We start from the raw sequence: 16,689 nt of genomic DNA on the forward strand, positions 1-16,689 counted from the left end.
TGAGTTTGAATTTCCCGGGCGGTCACTTTCCGGTTTCCCGTTTTTTGGCCCTAACTTCAAAATTAAGAGGGAAATGTAAAAAAAATTGGATTTTAGATGGCAGAAATGTGGTTGTAGAGCTATTTTAAACTTAAAATGTAAGATTTTAAGTAGTAATTTAGTATTAAAACTGCAATTAACGCGAAGAAGATGAGGGATTGTTTACATCTTAGCTTCTCTTATCTCCCGTTAGAGAGGTGTACGTACGTATCGTTGAACGCCATTGGCTCTTCTCCAGTATGCAAAATGCTTCATTGTGCTTCAGGCGGGTCCACGTTCGGTTACGTTTGATCGGTTTTTGCGTTTTGAAAGCTCGAAATTATCATTGAAAACAATTTTATTTACACGAAACTAATGTCGGGAAGTGCTTAATGCGTGTTCAGTGTCGAATATTACGCCTAGGACGTGGGTTGGAAACTTTCCGGTAATGCATGGTAAGTGAATCTTGTTATGATCCCTAAGCCTTTGTCAAAAGTTGATATAGGAAGTAGACTAGCAGGAGGGGAGAAGGCCTATATAAATGGAATGAAGCCATAATAGCTGAATTAGCATTGTTAAAATTCAATACTAAATAAGGAGATAACAGAGATTTATATGAGGATGCTTTGTACTTAGATATTCAGTTATGATTTATTTTATTTTCGTAAATAGTGTGCCAAAATGTGTTAGATTAGAAGTGTCATTCAAATTGTTGTTAGATACTGTTAAGATTGTACCTAAATGGCCTATTCCGCGAGCAATGCATAAAGTTAGGCAGAAACTTGACGTAGGGTTGGTACTGGTAATTGGGAACACTTTTTACAAATCTTTGAATAACTTTGGTGGCGCTAACGTTAGACACCTGAAACTTTCAGGACATGAAATTTGATTCTTTAGACACAATTCGCTATGATTTCAGCTCTTTAACTCTTTTAAATTTTGCACAATATCCTATTTCCTAAACCCCTTAGAGGACCCCAAATGTGAACAATCGCTGGTAAATGGGAACACCCTGACTCTAAATAGTGAACGCGGGACCCAAATGGGAACACCAATGCTAATCAAATGGGAGGAATAAAAAAGGCCCTAGGAAAAAAGCTACCAATACGTAGGGCCTAAATTCATGCACCTGGATTAAAGTTTACGCAGATTTGATAAGTGATAATAGGATAATATAGTTAAAAACAATACCTGAGTCAAAATGCTCACTAATTTGTTGAGAAGTCACATTTTATTCGCCTCTAGCATAACAGCTGACTCGGTTTGCCGTTTTCCCGCCCAATACGTAGTGGTAGCTATGGCCCTCTTACGGCTAAATTGAAAACTTTGCTAAAGGCGCGAAATTTGAGTATTTTTTGGGTCAATGATGTATTTTAAAGTTAATATTATCCGAAAGTAGCTTGTTTACACCACTTTTACGTTTAATCTTTTAGTAAAATAGCTTAAAAATGATTCTAATTATCCTCGAAACGTCGTGTTCCCATTTGCAATTTTTACTTGGTTTTTTCCAACTCTATTTTTGAATCGAATTCCGAATCGAAACGAGAGATTTTAATATCAATTTTATAGCTAAAAACGTGATCTATCTAATGGTTAAAGGTTTGTTATCGTGGGATTATTGTAACTCTCGCTAAAGCTTATTCCCCGACGGTATTGTATCAAGAAACACCTAAAATTGGCATCAACTTAAGTTGATGAGTCCGAGTTGGTGCGTATATTGGTCCGTATCTTTCATCCACGTATTCCTACAATATTCGGACCATTTTTATCGTAATCCTCGATATTCAATCTACAAATTGAGCCCTTTTAAAAGGAATTTGAGCCATCCAAAAATTTGTTACAAAATTTTAAAGAAAAAGTGTTCCCAATTAGAATCGTTCCCAATTACCGGTACCAACCCTATAAAACGTATCGTGGCGAAATTTTGTCCTATGTTTTTATGATAATGCAAGCTTGCAAAAGCATCAGTGACATTTGAATTTGGTGTTTTATTGTAAATCTGTCATGGTCCAGTACCCATAAACTATGCAAACGCCCATACCGCGTTGAAAACAAACACTCGTTTGAAAAAAATTTGTAACAAAAACCATTTTTCGAGTAAAGTTGTTCCTATCTACCAAGCATGAAGGTTTAATGACAACCTGCGAGTTTTAAAACTGTACTTTTCTGGCCCTTGTAGTGATACCCGAATTTCGAGTGGGTGTTTCCTTCTGACATAAAAAAATTCCCCATGTAGACTAAACAACAATAATTAGTTTCCTGAAAGACAATTGTATCGAAAGGTTGCTCCGCGATTATTATTTTTAGCCTTGAGCTTCTATTTTTTTTTTTTTTTTCAACCTGTCACGTTTTGTATTCGTGTATAGATAATCCAAACTACAGTGTAGAAAAGTAACTTTACATTTGCATTTAAATAATGCTAATATTTCGAGATAAAAGAAAAACCCTTTCGAAACGAATTTCGTGAATTTATTTAGTTCCAAAATTGGATATTTTCTTTTTTTCTAATCTTACAAGCATATTAAAAACGGGGGTAACCGTAGCTAAATACCAATTCGACCTCCTCCGTTAAATTTTCATTCAAAAAAGAAAAAAAAAACCTTCTTTAATGAATACTACCAATTCCTACCACACATCTGGAAGTTTTTCTTTTGTAAAACCATTAAAAATCCCTTTGAAAACCCCCGAAAAATGCAAATGAGGATGACCTTGAACGTTTAGTATAATTTCGTGCCATTATACATTAATTAAGCGAGCAGCTGAAAAAATTCCATTTATGGACAAGGAGCCCCTTTTTACACGCGGATAAACTAAACCAAAAACCAGTTCTAATTATCTTATAATCTTCACCCGATGGCCCATTTTGTATCACGCGTGTTTTAAAACAACCGATTGTCTTTTTAGATTCTTTGTAAAATGTTCAATTATAAACTTTTTAATTGAGCCGTCGTATCCATTAGAGAATGAGGTTAAAAACACTCAAGATCATTGTCACCGAGTTAAAAAAAAACATTGTTAGAATAATTCATACCTAAGAAATATTGACCCCAAACGAACCCAGCCAGAAGTTCGTAATATAAAATAGAAACGCTTCTTCAGTCTTTCTCATAAACCCCTTTGACATATTATGATGTTTTACATCAATTCATGAACTTCTAGAGAAGAGAGAGAGGTTCATAAGCCTAACACGTGTTATGTTAAACCTCTACCAACAGAATTTACAATTCCGAGTTCCGACACACGCGAATCGTATCTCTTTCATTACAAAGTCAAATTTTTCGTCACTACATGATCCGTCTGTTATCCATAACATCCGAAAAAACAAACGGGCCATTAAACGTTTTAGGAGGCGCTTCTTTTTTTTTTGGCCACCTGCGCGTCACCCACCTCCTTATTTCCCCATATGGGTGACGCGTTTGATGGCATTTAGCAATGGGACATCCATCGCTATACTAGAAAGTAGAAACTAACAGCGGATGCTTGGATGAGAGGATGCTATAGGACACACTCTCTCCTCTCCTCTCCTCTCCTCTCCGGCTCCGCATCTCCTGGAGCTTCAAAAACTATCTTCATCTCCTCTCCCTCCATCAATCTGAGTCATCATTTGGATTTTGGAGAAAGCCCCGCGTTGTTCAATGGAAACGATGAGCTAGTCTCTTTTTTTGTACGGGATTAAGAGAGGGTATACGTAGGGTTCTATAGTCGTAGCTCCAAATGTTTTCTCGTGGGTGTACTCGTAATTTTTCTTTCTACCCCTCTGTTCCCCTTTTGATATTGCATTAATTGACAATTCCTTTCATACTGAGTCAGAATATTTCTATATGGGTAAAGGGAAATGCCGTTTATAATTGGATTAAATCGCTAATTTGATATTTCATAATCAATTCTTCAAGCCTGGTCTGCCTGGAGGTGACGAATTGTAATACAATAATAAATTAAACGTGTGGGGCTTCTAAGAACCTTTTTTTTGGAAGGAGAGTTTTTTATAGTTAGTATCGTACATTATAGATGCAAGGGTTATGAGCGGTATAGTGTCTGATATTTTTAAAAAAACCTAGACGGGGATTAGTGAACAAATAAATATCCTTTGAAATAAGTGCTTATTTCCGTCCCTGGTTACGAATCTGACTTTCCTTCCTAAGTTGGTAAATGGAGACGATCCAATTGCGGGATTGCGTGGTTTGGATTGTCTGAATCCCGAAAAATGATGGAAATGATTATTTACTAAAAATGGCTTTGATCTTGATAAAGCGTTGAGTGGTCTTAACTCTTTTTGGTCCAAAAAAAGTGACTGAGTGAGAAAAACTGGCGCATTAAGATGATGGAAAAGCAAGCGTTAGAAAAAAATGTAATTTTCTTGAAAGCACCCCATAAATACTCATCTCCCCCCCCCCCTTCAAATTACTTTCAAATTACTACTCGACACTTTGAAATAGAAAGAGAAAAAATAAAACTCAAACAAAAAGTTAAGCTCTCATACTCTTAGGTGGGCGATAAGAAAAAGTGAACGCAGTCTTTTTATTAAGCCATTAGTTTATTTTCTTTTTGCCAAAAGCAAAAGCAAGCGTTATGGTTTTAAACAAAGCAACGGAGAAAATCACCGTATAATTTACAAAAGCCTCTCTCTCTCTCTCTATGGGAGAGTATTTTACTTTGGTAAACATTCTCTCACCTACTGATGAAGTCAAGACTATTTATACGAATGAGAAAGAAGTTCTATCTCTGTCTTCAGACTTTTACACAATTTCCTCTCTCTGTTGGAGATGGAGAAACATTTCGCAATTATTTACCTAAAGAATAAAAGAAAGAAATAAAAAATTCGCTGTTTTAACAGAAGCAAATTTATTCCAAAGAAAAGTTAACTTATCTTATTAAACGCCGGTTTTATCCCCCATTGTGACAGTGATTGAAATATTTTGTATTTTCAACCTATTTATATTAAATAAATTTCATTACAAAATAGTTTATAGTATCTAAGCGGCTTGTATTGCCAATAAAACTAGAGAATTTTATTTAAAGATTGTAACAACGTAAGAGTTTTATTTGGTAGATTTCGTAGTCAGTGATGAGCTTATATACCTTTACCTACCATTACCTTCTTTCGTAATATAATGAATTCCCTCTCCGTTTATCATATCACAAAAAGGCTATATACTGTAATACTTCTACGACGTGCACTGAATGCATGCCCAGTTTGATATATGGGGCCGGGGCAGGACTCCGTCCGTCCGTGTTGGCTTAAGCCGCGTGTGCACCACCGGAGACTTTTCAAAAAGGGTAGGGAAAAGTGTAGAGGGACCCGGTTATGGCCTTATTCGTCACTAATATCGATTCCTGGCTTTTGAAACTCGTCTGAAGCTACTCCGCCCTGTTCCGTACACTACTCTGCACTACTCCGAGACTTTTCCCAGCTAGCCCTGACTAGAATAATGGTTCCGAAATCAAGAGAGAGAGAGAGGGGCGGGGGCCGGTCGAGAAAGGGGGATCCCCCCTTTTACCTTGGACATCGTAGACAGAAAACGACCGCCAGAACAAACCCAAAGTGCTATAGAATAATCCTGTCCACCGAATTGCTCGCTTTCCCGCGAGGTCGCTCTCTCTTATTTCTCCAGTACCTATATTATTATTGTTATTTTTTGAGTTTCTTGTTCTTGTCGTCCGTCCTCTTTTGACCAACCAAGTTTGAAAAGAACGTCTGCTTCTTCACAGTTTGTTTTTTGTTTCATTGGTTGGTCAGACCTGTTTATTCGAATACCTTAGCTTGGAGGAATCAACTATTTATTTTTATTTGTCTCCGATTTTATGTTTTAGTTCCTTGTCAGGTAAGGAGGTTGACAACTTTTCTTCATCTTTGTTCTCGTTTTTTAAGTTGTACCTTTTTGATATTGTTCTTTTGGTGATGTTGGCCATGCAGACAACCGGCTTAATGTTTTGACCGTCTCTATTCAAACGCTCTCGCGTTCGTTGCGTTTTATAGTGGTCAATTTTTATTTAGTTCCTGGTTTAATGTATTCGTTCCTGAGAAACGCGGCGATATTTAATCAATTAGACATTTCATTTAAATAATTAAATGTGAGGTTTAATAATATGAGATGACTTTTTATATTTTATTTGTGTTTTTATTGGAGTTAAGATAGCTCATCGTAATGGCTTCTTGTTTTATTTGACATGTGTAAATCGGTATTACTTACTGGTGTATGTATTCTAGAAGTGTTTTTCTCCTTTTATCTGGCGTTGAACGTTTTGTGGTCGGTATTTATGAGTGGGCGTCTGGAACGGTTTGAGTTGTAAACTGAAGACTGTTTTTTTTTTTCGGATTTGTTTTACGCGTATCATGACGCGAACGGAAGTTGCGCGATGACTTCAAAGGTTTTTACTCTAATTTGCTTGGGTTTTATTTTTTCTTTGAGAAACGTGGCGTCGCACACTCATTCATTGCTAATCTTAGCTGGAAGTTTAAATGATATACGAGGTTGAACTTGTACCCCCCCCCCCATTTGTTTTAGTGTCTTTCAAATGGAAACAATATTTATACGAAGTTAATCCAATTTTGTAATCGCTGTTCTTATATTTCAACTTACGGGAATTCCTTATGACGACGACGAATCCCTTCGTAGAAGCTCTATTAACTCCGAGTGAACTACTTTTTTATAATCTTCGTTGCTTGTAAACACTTAGCCCCTGAAAGTCCCCCGACTTGCTTTGGCTTCCGAGCGAAACTGTATAACAGGCGCGTGTTGTTTAGAGAGTTTTTTTTTAACAATTTTAGAACCGGAAGTGGTCTAAGAAAGATTGTGTTTCTTGATATTGTTTTGATCAGGAAGGAAATGATCTGAAGGAGCTGGATGGTGGCGAGCTATGCGTCATGAAGGATGCCTTGGTTCACCTCGAATCCACGATCCGAACGGATCCGGAAGGACCGGCCGTGCTGACGTCACCGACGGACGGGGATCTTTCGGTGACTTGTGGCGTCGTGGCGGGTGGAAGCGTAGGAACCCGCCATCATCCTCTCTTTCATCACCATGGCAACGGATCTTCCCGAACCTCCTCTTTGGCCGCGACCGGACAGCCCCGTTACCCTTCTTTCCCTGTCAGACGACGATCTTCATCGACAGGCGGAGCGCCTTCGGCCGCCGCTGCCGTGGTGCGCCCTCCCACGCCGCCCCAGGGTGGTGTTGGTGCGCATTTTAGGACCTTCGTACCCAGAGGAGAAATCAGAACGGAGGGGAACGTGGTTAACGGTAAGCTGAACAAACCACCTTTGTTTACTAACTTTTCTCGTAATATAAACTCGCTCGGTTCCTTTCGAACCGTTAAGAGCTTCTAGTCCATACCCCAAGGGTAAATCCAACGTAACTTGAGTACGTTGTCTTAAATGTCAGTCTAGTTTTTTAAGTCTCTTCCAGGATTGTAACTACGTAGTATGATTACGTGTACAGTCTATTCTAGCGCCCTCTATTTAGCATTTATTTTAAACTAATAGTACTTAATTTTAATATATCAATTTCAGTATAACTCCGATTGTTCCGAATCTGAAATGTTTAAACACAGACTTAACATTCAGCCTAAATAAAATTATTCGTCTAACATCAATTTGAATTATTGATTAATGCCTACGAAAAAGAGTATACTAATTTTCCCTAAAATGTAACACGCTTTTCGGTAAACCCTAATGACATTTACAACCCCCAACATGGCTGTTCACTTTACTAAAATCATATTATCAGTGTTAATGACCGTTTAATGAAAGCAGTCGATGAATAGGGCGCTGTAAATACCGACTGTATTTAAGCCTTTTTGATAGACATACTCTTAAAAGATAAAGATTCCCATGGGAGTATAACTGCTGCGTAGGTGAAAGAGGATGATGGTTAAAAGACTAAAAATGAACTTACAGTGTACCGGTACAACAGATCTCCTCTAAAAAAGGGGATTGCGAGTTTAGAGTTGTTGTACCTTTACATAAACTCAGCTCCATTCGAGAGAGAGCGAGAGAGAAATCCTTTATAAACAATAATAAAATGTGGAGAGCCGGAGCTGAAGCTAGAGAAAGAAGCCTAACCAATAGGGGCAAAGGAGACTTGAAACATAAACAAATAAAACTTCGTGTCTGGAAGAAAAGAAAAATTCCATGGTATTTTTCTTCCAAATTTATTGATTGCCCCATGGAGCAATATTTAAGGAGAACTATCTGTAATATAATACCTTTTTAAGCATCCTTCATTAACACTCCAATAAAACTACTCCATGTAAAATACCAATTGTTTCAAAAAAAAAACCATTATAGCGTCTCCATGGTGAACTTTTTGTCGATGGTTTTAACTAACAGTCCTTTGGATTACATTCTACATACAAATACGTATTCCTAGTCCGTCTCAGACCAAAATTTCCTTACCTATTACTGAAAACGTAACGGGACCCAACCTTTCTACGAATTGAACTTTAATTTATCGATGTTAGTGTATGTTTTTGGCGACGGCGCCCAGTAGCCGATAGAACCGCAATATTGTAAAGCGCCTGCGCGGGGTTTTCCCTTCCATACACACACAGCCTCTCTCTCTCTTTTCCCAGCCTAAATGACGTCACGGATTCGGTCCCTTTGCTCTTGGGTAAAGGATCAACTGGAGGAGGGTGGATTTTAGGAAAAGGTGGGTGGGGTAGGGGGGTTGCGATCCAGCCTTTGGTAAAGATTACGCTGGGTGTTCAGCTCAGCGAGGAACGGCCGCGGCTACCACCACCATGACAGCTCGGGCGGCAACCAAATTTTAAAATTAATCCCAATATATTAAGAAATATCGCTTCGTACGTGTTCCGTCATTCGGTCTGTTTTAAGTGTAGTACTTTATTTTGGTTAAAGAAGTCGTATCTTAGATTTTATTAATAGGTGTATTTTGAATTCAATTTGAACGTATGGCGCAGAACCTAAGACTAAAAAGATGGCAAGTTATTGATCACTAAGGTTTTCCCCTCACGTCTTCTACTACCGCGACTTCAATACACTACTTTTATAATCGGTTAGAGAAGTATCTGAAGATAAAAAAAAGATAGAGAGAGAAAGAAAGATACATTCATTATCTTCTTCTTCCATCAAATATTTTTGGACAATTTTTTCTCCATCAGCGTTTCGCTTTTTGACCAATTTTGTTTAAAAAGTCGTAATTTTGGCAGCGTAAGTTTTTGGTGTTAGATAATATATATAAATATGCTTTTTTTTGTATAAAACGTTTCCATAAACGTGTACCAGTATACACGTAGCACGCTTAATTTTACCATGCTTTTAAAAGGTATTAATTTAATTATATTTATTAAATAATTTTTTTATTTTGATTTGATTTTGATTTTATTATTTTTATTATAAACGTTTTTGTAATTTTATCGTCACTTGCTCGAATGACAGTTCACTTTAAATATTGAATGAGTATTAATATACGTTATTTCCGGGGTTTTGTGAGAAAAGAAAACTGTTTTCCTTTAATAAATCTTGCGTATGATATTGAGCGGGTGTCGGCTTTTCTGACAGCTTTAGTATAGACGAAAAGAAAAAATCAATTTTTGAAGGTTGACTCATGGGAACTCGCTGTTATCGAACGAACCGTGCGTTTCGTACGTTTGGCCAGACCAGACCAGCTGGCAGCCCGGATTTTTACGGGGAAATATTAATATGATCTATTTTTTACCTGCGCGCACCTTTAGCCTAAGCTCGTGAGAAACCTTACCTATTGTTCGGGAACGAAACCTTTTATAAGATATTAATACCCCCTAACGAGACTTCGTAAGCCGAAATTTAATTTTAACTCTTTTCTAAAGAATACCTACGTCTTTTAAACCATAAGTTTATAACTTATCTTCGAAGATAAGTTATAAACTTATGCTAGAACCCAACCTTGACGGCAACGATTTATTTACACAGCTCTCCACCACCTCTAAGGCTAAGGTTGGGTTTAGTGTGAAACTTAATACCGGCTTAAAATTATGCAATAATAAATAATTTCAAGTCTCATCTGTCACTAGAGGCGCAATTTTTCAAGATATAGTATATTTATATTAGGGTTAACTATTTGGGGATGGCTTCAGTGAATTTGAGACGTAGTTGGAATTCAGAAACGATCGATTCTTCCTTCTTACTACGTCTCGAAAAATTTGACCTATTAATATTGGGCTCCAATCCAAAAATTCTCGCGTACTCCTAAGCCTAATTCGCCTTGAATTATATCTTCTCCTTTTATCTAGATCTAGGGCAACCCACTGGACCCTTTCTCTTTTAATGATAAATGGTTCTTTTCTTTCTTTTCTTTTTTTTTATTACTGGATGTAAATTTAGTTTGTTCGGACTCTGCCGCGTCGGAAAAGAAAGTCCAACAACAACAACAGCAACATCATCATTCGAGAGAATCCTTCGCGGCCAGCCCTTCTTTGTCTTTCGAAGAGCGGCTAGAGTTAGGCTTAGAAGAGAGTTTTCCACTTCCTCCTCCTCCACTAGCATCTTCCTCTTCCGTTTCGGATCGGGATCGCCAACATCCCCCATTACCACCACCGCCACCACCACCGCCTTCTCTCTTTCCTCCTTCTTCTTCGTCTTCGGGAGGTTCGTCCGCTTTCCAGCGAAGCGACACCCCCGTATCTTTCTCCAACGGTGGAGGAATACAGTGTAGAAACAGCGCTGATCTTACCGACCAGGATATTCCTGATGGAGAAACTCGTACAACCGATGGAAGGAGTCGACTGGAGCAACGCAATCCTTTAGCTTTTCTATTACAAGTTGCCAAGGAAAGGTAAGTCCAAAAAAATTGAGAGAGAATTCCACGCTTATTTGCATGTTATTAGTTTTACCTCGCGGTCGGTGCACTGCACCCCCTTCATCCCTAAAAATCGATTGGAGGTTTAGGAACTAAGGCTCGCTCCCTGGGACTCCTGTCACTGTTTCGTACCTATGTACATTTGGGGGAAAAATTTAATGACATTTTAGTAATGCAATTCGTAATTGGTTTTATTTCGATTCGCGTTGCAATATTGCCATAAATCTTAAAGAGTTTCTAAAGATGCGATGCAAATCATCGTTTTAAGAGGTCAATAAATCTTCTGAGATATTCCGTGCATCACGTGACCAATTGAAAAAAAAAAACGAAAAACCATTTTTCAAAATAATAATGATGACATTAATTCAATTTTTATTTATTTATTACATAATCGGTTAAGCTTATATTATTTTATGTTATTTCCTTTTAAGAATATGGACATTTTATTAGTTATGAATTATGACAGGATTAAAATTTTTTTTTAGTAAAACGGTTTTATTTTTGTTATGGAAGGCTGGTTTTGACTTTTTACCATTACAAACCCAAGGTTTTTTTGTAACCCTTTTTCTACGGGATATGTTTGGTTTTTTTTTTTTTTTTAATCTTTCTTAGAATATTTATAATAATTTCAGGTTTAAAGAGATTTTATTACTATTATTACGCGTTGAAGTTTTTTAAGGACATTCTTTAGAAATACTAGAAAAGATAGAGGTTGTATTCGGTGTTATTCACAGGCTTTATTCGGAAAATTTCACTATACGTTACCATCCACAGTCGCTTATCAATGTGTATATGACGGTTTAATATAACTTATAGAGCGATGAAAATATTATTACTCGTATAGTTTTGAAAATACGTGGTGTGTGTTCTCATAAATATGTCGCATATGAACGAAATTGGGATATGACATATCGGTCTCGTCTATCTATCTATAGGAGAAAGTATTTGGAAGAATCGGGTGAACGGGACTCATCCTCAAATGCGCCCTTCGTCTTCCATAAACACCAACCAGCGTCTTTTCAAGAGCTGGTAAATGTAAATTTTAATTAATAGACTTCTATAATAATGATAATTACCACCTGGGCGCCTCCGAGCATATATTAATACGTAATTAAACGCAGCATTTAGAACACCGCGAATTATCAAAGAAATATAAGGAAGACTTGAAAAAATCCTCCTCGTCAGGTAGCAAAGAAGAAATGGTTCGCAAACAAGAACACCGACATACTCACGCTTATGATAGGCATGCCCGGTATCACCCAAGGGTTAGTTTCAGTTAATTCAGTTTAAATTTTGTCGACCCCGGGATGAAGATTTAGTGTGTGGGTTTAAACAAGGAAAATTTGTTAAAATTAAAGATACTGGGCGAAAATGATGTCCAGGATAACTTGACCGCCGGTTATTTTAATTCCTCCATGTCCACAAGCGGCACCCAAACTCAGGAACAACTAAATGGTAATGTCGAAATACCGGACATGGATCCCGCTTTGGTGGGGGATACGGGCAATTGTAACTTGTCTTCCATCTATCACGGAGACTGGCCCATTGACAGAGGTATAAAAACCCCGGTTCAGTTTATGGGTTGAAACGTTAAAGGTTAAACCGTCATCGTTCTTCGTGTATTGACAGTTCTTTGGAACAGCGCTCCCAGTACTTTTGGTGAAAACGATTCCCTCTCCGGACTTATATCTCAAGACGCGTTGAGCATTATGAGTTTCAGCTCCAATACAAGTTCCAATTCGTTTAACGCGAGGAAAATGAACAACGCTCAACCGTTTGGGACTAAGGTTGAGATGGTTTATTCTTTATTATCCATGCTGGGCGCCCATGACAGGGAAGACATGAGCAAAACCCTTCTTGCCATGTCCCAATCGCAAGAAAGCTGCATCGCCATGAGGCAATCTGGTAAACGAATTGAACTTAACTAGGGTGTCCGGGTTTGGAAGAGCTCTGAATGAATTGTTTTGTATCAGGATGTTTGCCCTTGTTGGTGCAACTCCTACATAGTAGCGACGAAATGACCAGTTCCAGCGATGATCTACAAATCAATAGGAGACGCGCTCGAGGGGCCAGAAGAAGGGCCAGCGCTGCCATGCACAATATCGTTCACGCCTATGTGGACGATAAACAGGGCAGAAGAGAAACTAGGGTTTTAAGACTATTGGAACAAATTCGAGATTATTGCGATCATTTAAGGGACGTCGAAGGGTTGGAGGAAGAAGAAGACGAAGACGCTTGTCCAAGTAAGTGACGTCGCGGTAGGCTTACCATCGGTTAAGTACGCTCTAGGTCGGTCTGTAAGAAATATATGACAGTCGCGATATTAGTATTTAAGATTTGCCTTAGTTTAAGTGATTTTATAAATTAACATCGGGAGACTTGATTCGAAGACTGAAAGGTAAGTTATGGATTTTGAACGTTTTTGTCCAAAAAGATTTGTTTTATTTATTTATTTATTTATTTATACGGAAACATGGAAATTAGATTTATTTTATTTATTTATTTATTTATTTATTTATTTATACGGAAACATGGAAATTAGATTTATTTTATTTATTTCTCTATTTACTTATTTGGAAACATGGAAATTAGGTTTATTTTATTTATTTATCTATTTACTTATTTGGAAACATGGAAATTAGGTTTATTTTATTTATTTATCTATTTACTTATTTGGAAACATGGAAATTAGGTTTATTTAATTTATTTATCTATTTACTTATTTGGAAACATGGAAATTAGGTTTATTTTATTTATTTATCTATTTACTTATTTGGAAACATGGAAATTAGGTTTATTTAATTTATTTATCTATTTACTTATTTGGAAACATGGAAATTAGGTTTATTTTATTTATTTATCTATTTACTTATTTGGAAACATGGAAATTAGATTTATTTTATTTATATGGAAGAGGGATAAGGTTATTAAGAATTTATGATTATGTTGCGACCTCTCAAAACAATAATAATAGAACAAAAATAAATTAATAAAAAAAAACCCGAAATAAATAGGCCTATTTATAATAATTTCCAAGAAATTGTTTATGTGTTTAATTATCGTACAAATGACGATTAATTTTACGGTTTTCGCTTGAATCGATGAAATATGTATCATTACGCGTTTAACAACCCCGGATATTTATGGTTGGGTTGATTTAATCGAATCTTAGGCCTCGGAGATCAACATCTCGGGCCGGCAATCGCGGCTTTGATGAAATTATCGTTCGACGAAGATCACAGGAACGCCATGTGCCAATTAGGAGGTTTACACGCGATCGCCGAATTGATAGAGGTCGATCAAGCTGTCCACGGAAATACTAGCGATCAATTTAGCGTCACTTTAAGACGATACGCCGGGATGGCCCTAACAAATTTAACATTCGGAGATGGGACGAACAAAGCCCTACTCTGCTCCATGAAACCCTTCATGTACGCCCTAGTCGCTCAACTTCATTCACCCAGCGAAGATCTGAGACAAGTAACAGCCAGCGTTTTACGCAACTTGTCGTGGAGAGCCGACTCCACCAGTAAACAAATACTCAGAGAAGTTGGCGCGGTAACTACCCTAATGAAAGCCGCTATGGAAGCCACGAAAGAATCAACCTTGAAGAGTATCCTGTCAGCCTTGTGGAACCTTTCGGCCCATTGCAGCGCTAACAAAGTCGATATCTGCGCCGTTGATGGCGCCCTAGCTTTCCTAGTCGGTACACTCAACCACAAAAACCCCGCCATTGTCGAAAACGGCGGCGGAATACTAAGAAATATTTCCAGTCATATCGCCATTCACGAAGACCATCGTAGCGTTCTTCGAGCGCATAATTGCTTGGAGATTCTGCTGCAACATTTGAAATCGTCCAGTCTGACGGTGGTTAGCAACGCTTGCGGGACTTTGTGGAATCTTTCGGCGCGATGTCCGGAAGACCAGAAAGTTCTGTGGGATATGGGAGCCGTCGATATGTTGAGGAATTTGGTTCACTCCAAACACAAGATGATATCGATGGGAAGTTCCGCCGCCTTGAAGAATTTGATTTCCGCCAAACCCATCGGCAGGAACGGCGTCCCCGTCACGGCAGCCGCCAGCCTGAATCAAAGAGCGTTGTTAACTATGAACGGTAATATGCCCAGTTTATTAGTCAGAAAACAAAGGGCCCTGGAAGAAGAAATTGATCAAAATTTGGCCGAAACTTGCGATAACATCGATAGTCCGAAATCCAGCCCGACGCATCGCAGTCTGAGTCTAGATAACCGTTTTGTCGCCAATGGAAACTATCCACCTTACATGTACCTACCCGGGAGAATGTATCATAGCGTTAACGGGCAAATGGCCAACGGTCATCACGTTCCTAGATCCGAAAGCCGAGAAAGCGTAGGAAGTACGCATTCGGAACCAGTTGGAATGCATAATATAAGAAGTGTCTATCACAATTTCACGCGAAATCGAAGATTCGCTTCGTTAGACCACAGGTACTATCACAGAAACGTGGACATTGACCGGAATGGCTATCCCGGAATTCACGATTACGGTATCAGGGTTGAAGACTATCATCCTGTCGAATACAGAAGACACTCCGGCAACCGAATGAGCGGTTCCTATCACGCCGAAGAGAGACAACCACGATCTCCCGACAAGAAGAAAAGGCACAGCGCCGACTATTCGCACAGTTACTATCATCAAAGAAGGGAGATTGACTTTAATCAAAATTTACCTTCAACTTCGACCAACAGTTTATCGCACGCGGGTCCGACCACCTCCTCGGTCTGGCAGTTGCGCGAAGGTTACAAGGATTTGACCAAGAAACTGGAAGAAATGAATCTAGATTCGCACGCCCAGGATCAACCTATAGATTACAGCAGGAAATACGCCGTGGATTCCGAATTCGAAGTGGAAGATAACAAGAAGGATCCCAAAAGATTCATCAAGAGTAAATCGCCCCAATCTCCACCCACGCAAAAGGTTAATAACTACGTCACCGACAAGAACGAACAGAACGAACGCGAGAAGAGTGAGAATGAGAAAAAGACGGAAACTTTCGATATTTGGCAGAGTCAGAAGAGCGAGATGACCGATTCTTCATCTTCCGTTTATACTCATAAGCAAACTCTGGCGGCTCTGAGGAAGAGTGGCCAAGAGTGCAGCGTCGAGCATTTAATTTATAGTAGTTACCAAGAAACGGATCTCGATGACCCTGACCAGCCGACTGATTACAGCAGCAAGTACAAGGAAAGAATGGATTTAGGCGAAGAGTATGAATCGAAATTTATGGGAGACGAGTCCACCGTCAAGTTGGCTTCGTGCCACGATGATTCTTTGAAAGTTTATTGCACCGAAGGAACCCCTTTGAATTTCTCGACCGCCTCCTCCATGTCTGACTTGCGCGAGATTCCTACTTCTTCTCTTCTGGATACGCCGCAAGAGGAAGAAGAGGACGCCACCATTATGGAAGAGAACGACGAAGTAGCCAAGAAATCTACTGCGGAAACCGCCAAGACGGTACGAGTTATCAAACCCAAAGAAATCAGGGGAAAAGAAGTATCCGTCAAACAAACGGACGGTGGAAAGAAATCAGTGGGTTTAGAAAAAGAAGGTTGGTCGCTTTAGAGACAAGATTAACGAGACTTGGTGTTCGAAACTAAGTTTAATTTCTTAATTTTAGTCAAATCTGTCACTTTCGGTCAAGATGTAGATTACGCCACGGAAACTCCGTTAATGTTTTCTCGCTGTAGCTCTATGGGTTCTTTGAACAGTTTCGATCAACATTCCATTCACGACGATCGTAGTTCAGTCGTTAGCGACTTCAGGTAGGTGCAACAAATCCAATGTCGCATTTCCAACTAGAAATTACCAAGTGCAGTATATTAATCTTTAATTTGAC

At 38.6% G+C, this 16,689-nt stretch overlaps 1 protein-coding gene across 4 annotated transcripts in view; it reads left to right on the top strand.

Annotated features, from left to right (window-relative positions):
* The window catches only part of LOC149692384 (adenomatous polyposis coli protein-like), a 22,871-nt gene continuing 6,182 nt past the window's right edge, over positions 1-16,689 (top strand). For 3 of the 4 annotated variants that reach the window (XM_089868105.1, XM_089868107.1, XM_089868108.1), the window contains exons 1-11: positions 1-137; positions 233-473; positions 6,839-7,259; positions 10,340-10,790; positions 11,750-11,849; positions 11,936-12,079; positions 12,173-12,368; positions 12,444-12,719; positions 12,788-13,057; positions 13,987-16,401; positions 16,471-16,615. In XM_089868105.1, the coding sequence (XP_089724231.1) occupies positions 471-473; positions 6,839-7,259; positions 10,340-10,790; positions 11,750-11,849; positions 11,936-12,079; positions 12,173-12,368; positions 12,444-12,719; positions 12,788-13,057; positions 13,987-16,401; positions 16,471-16,615 (4,421 nt within the window). In that variant the 5' untranslated portion in view covers positions 1-137; positions 233-470. The remainder of the gene's footprint in view (positions 138-232; positions 474-6,838; positions 7,260-10,339; positions 10,791-11,749; positions 11,850-11,935; positions 12,080-12,172; positions 12,369-12,443; positions 12,720-12,787; positions 13,058-13,986; positions 16,402-16,470; positions 16,616-16,689) is intronic. The other variant, XM_089868106.1, reaches the window with a different exon arrangement.

This window comes from Phalangium opilio, unplaced genomic scaffold (genome assembly GCF_054372755.1).
Source record: "Phalangium opilio isolate 3A_F unplaced genomic scaffold, DU_Popi_V2 ptg000024l_1, whole genome shotgun sequence".
NCBI classification, from domain to species: Eukaryota; Metazoa; Arthropoda; class Arachnida; order Opiliones; family Phalangiidae; genus Phalangium; species Phalangium opilio.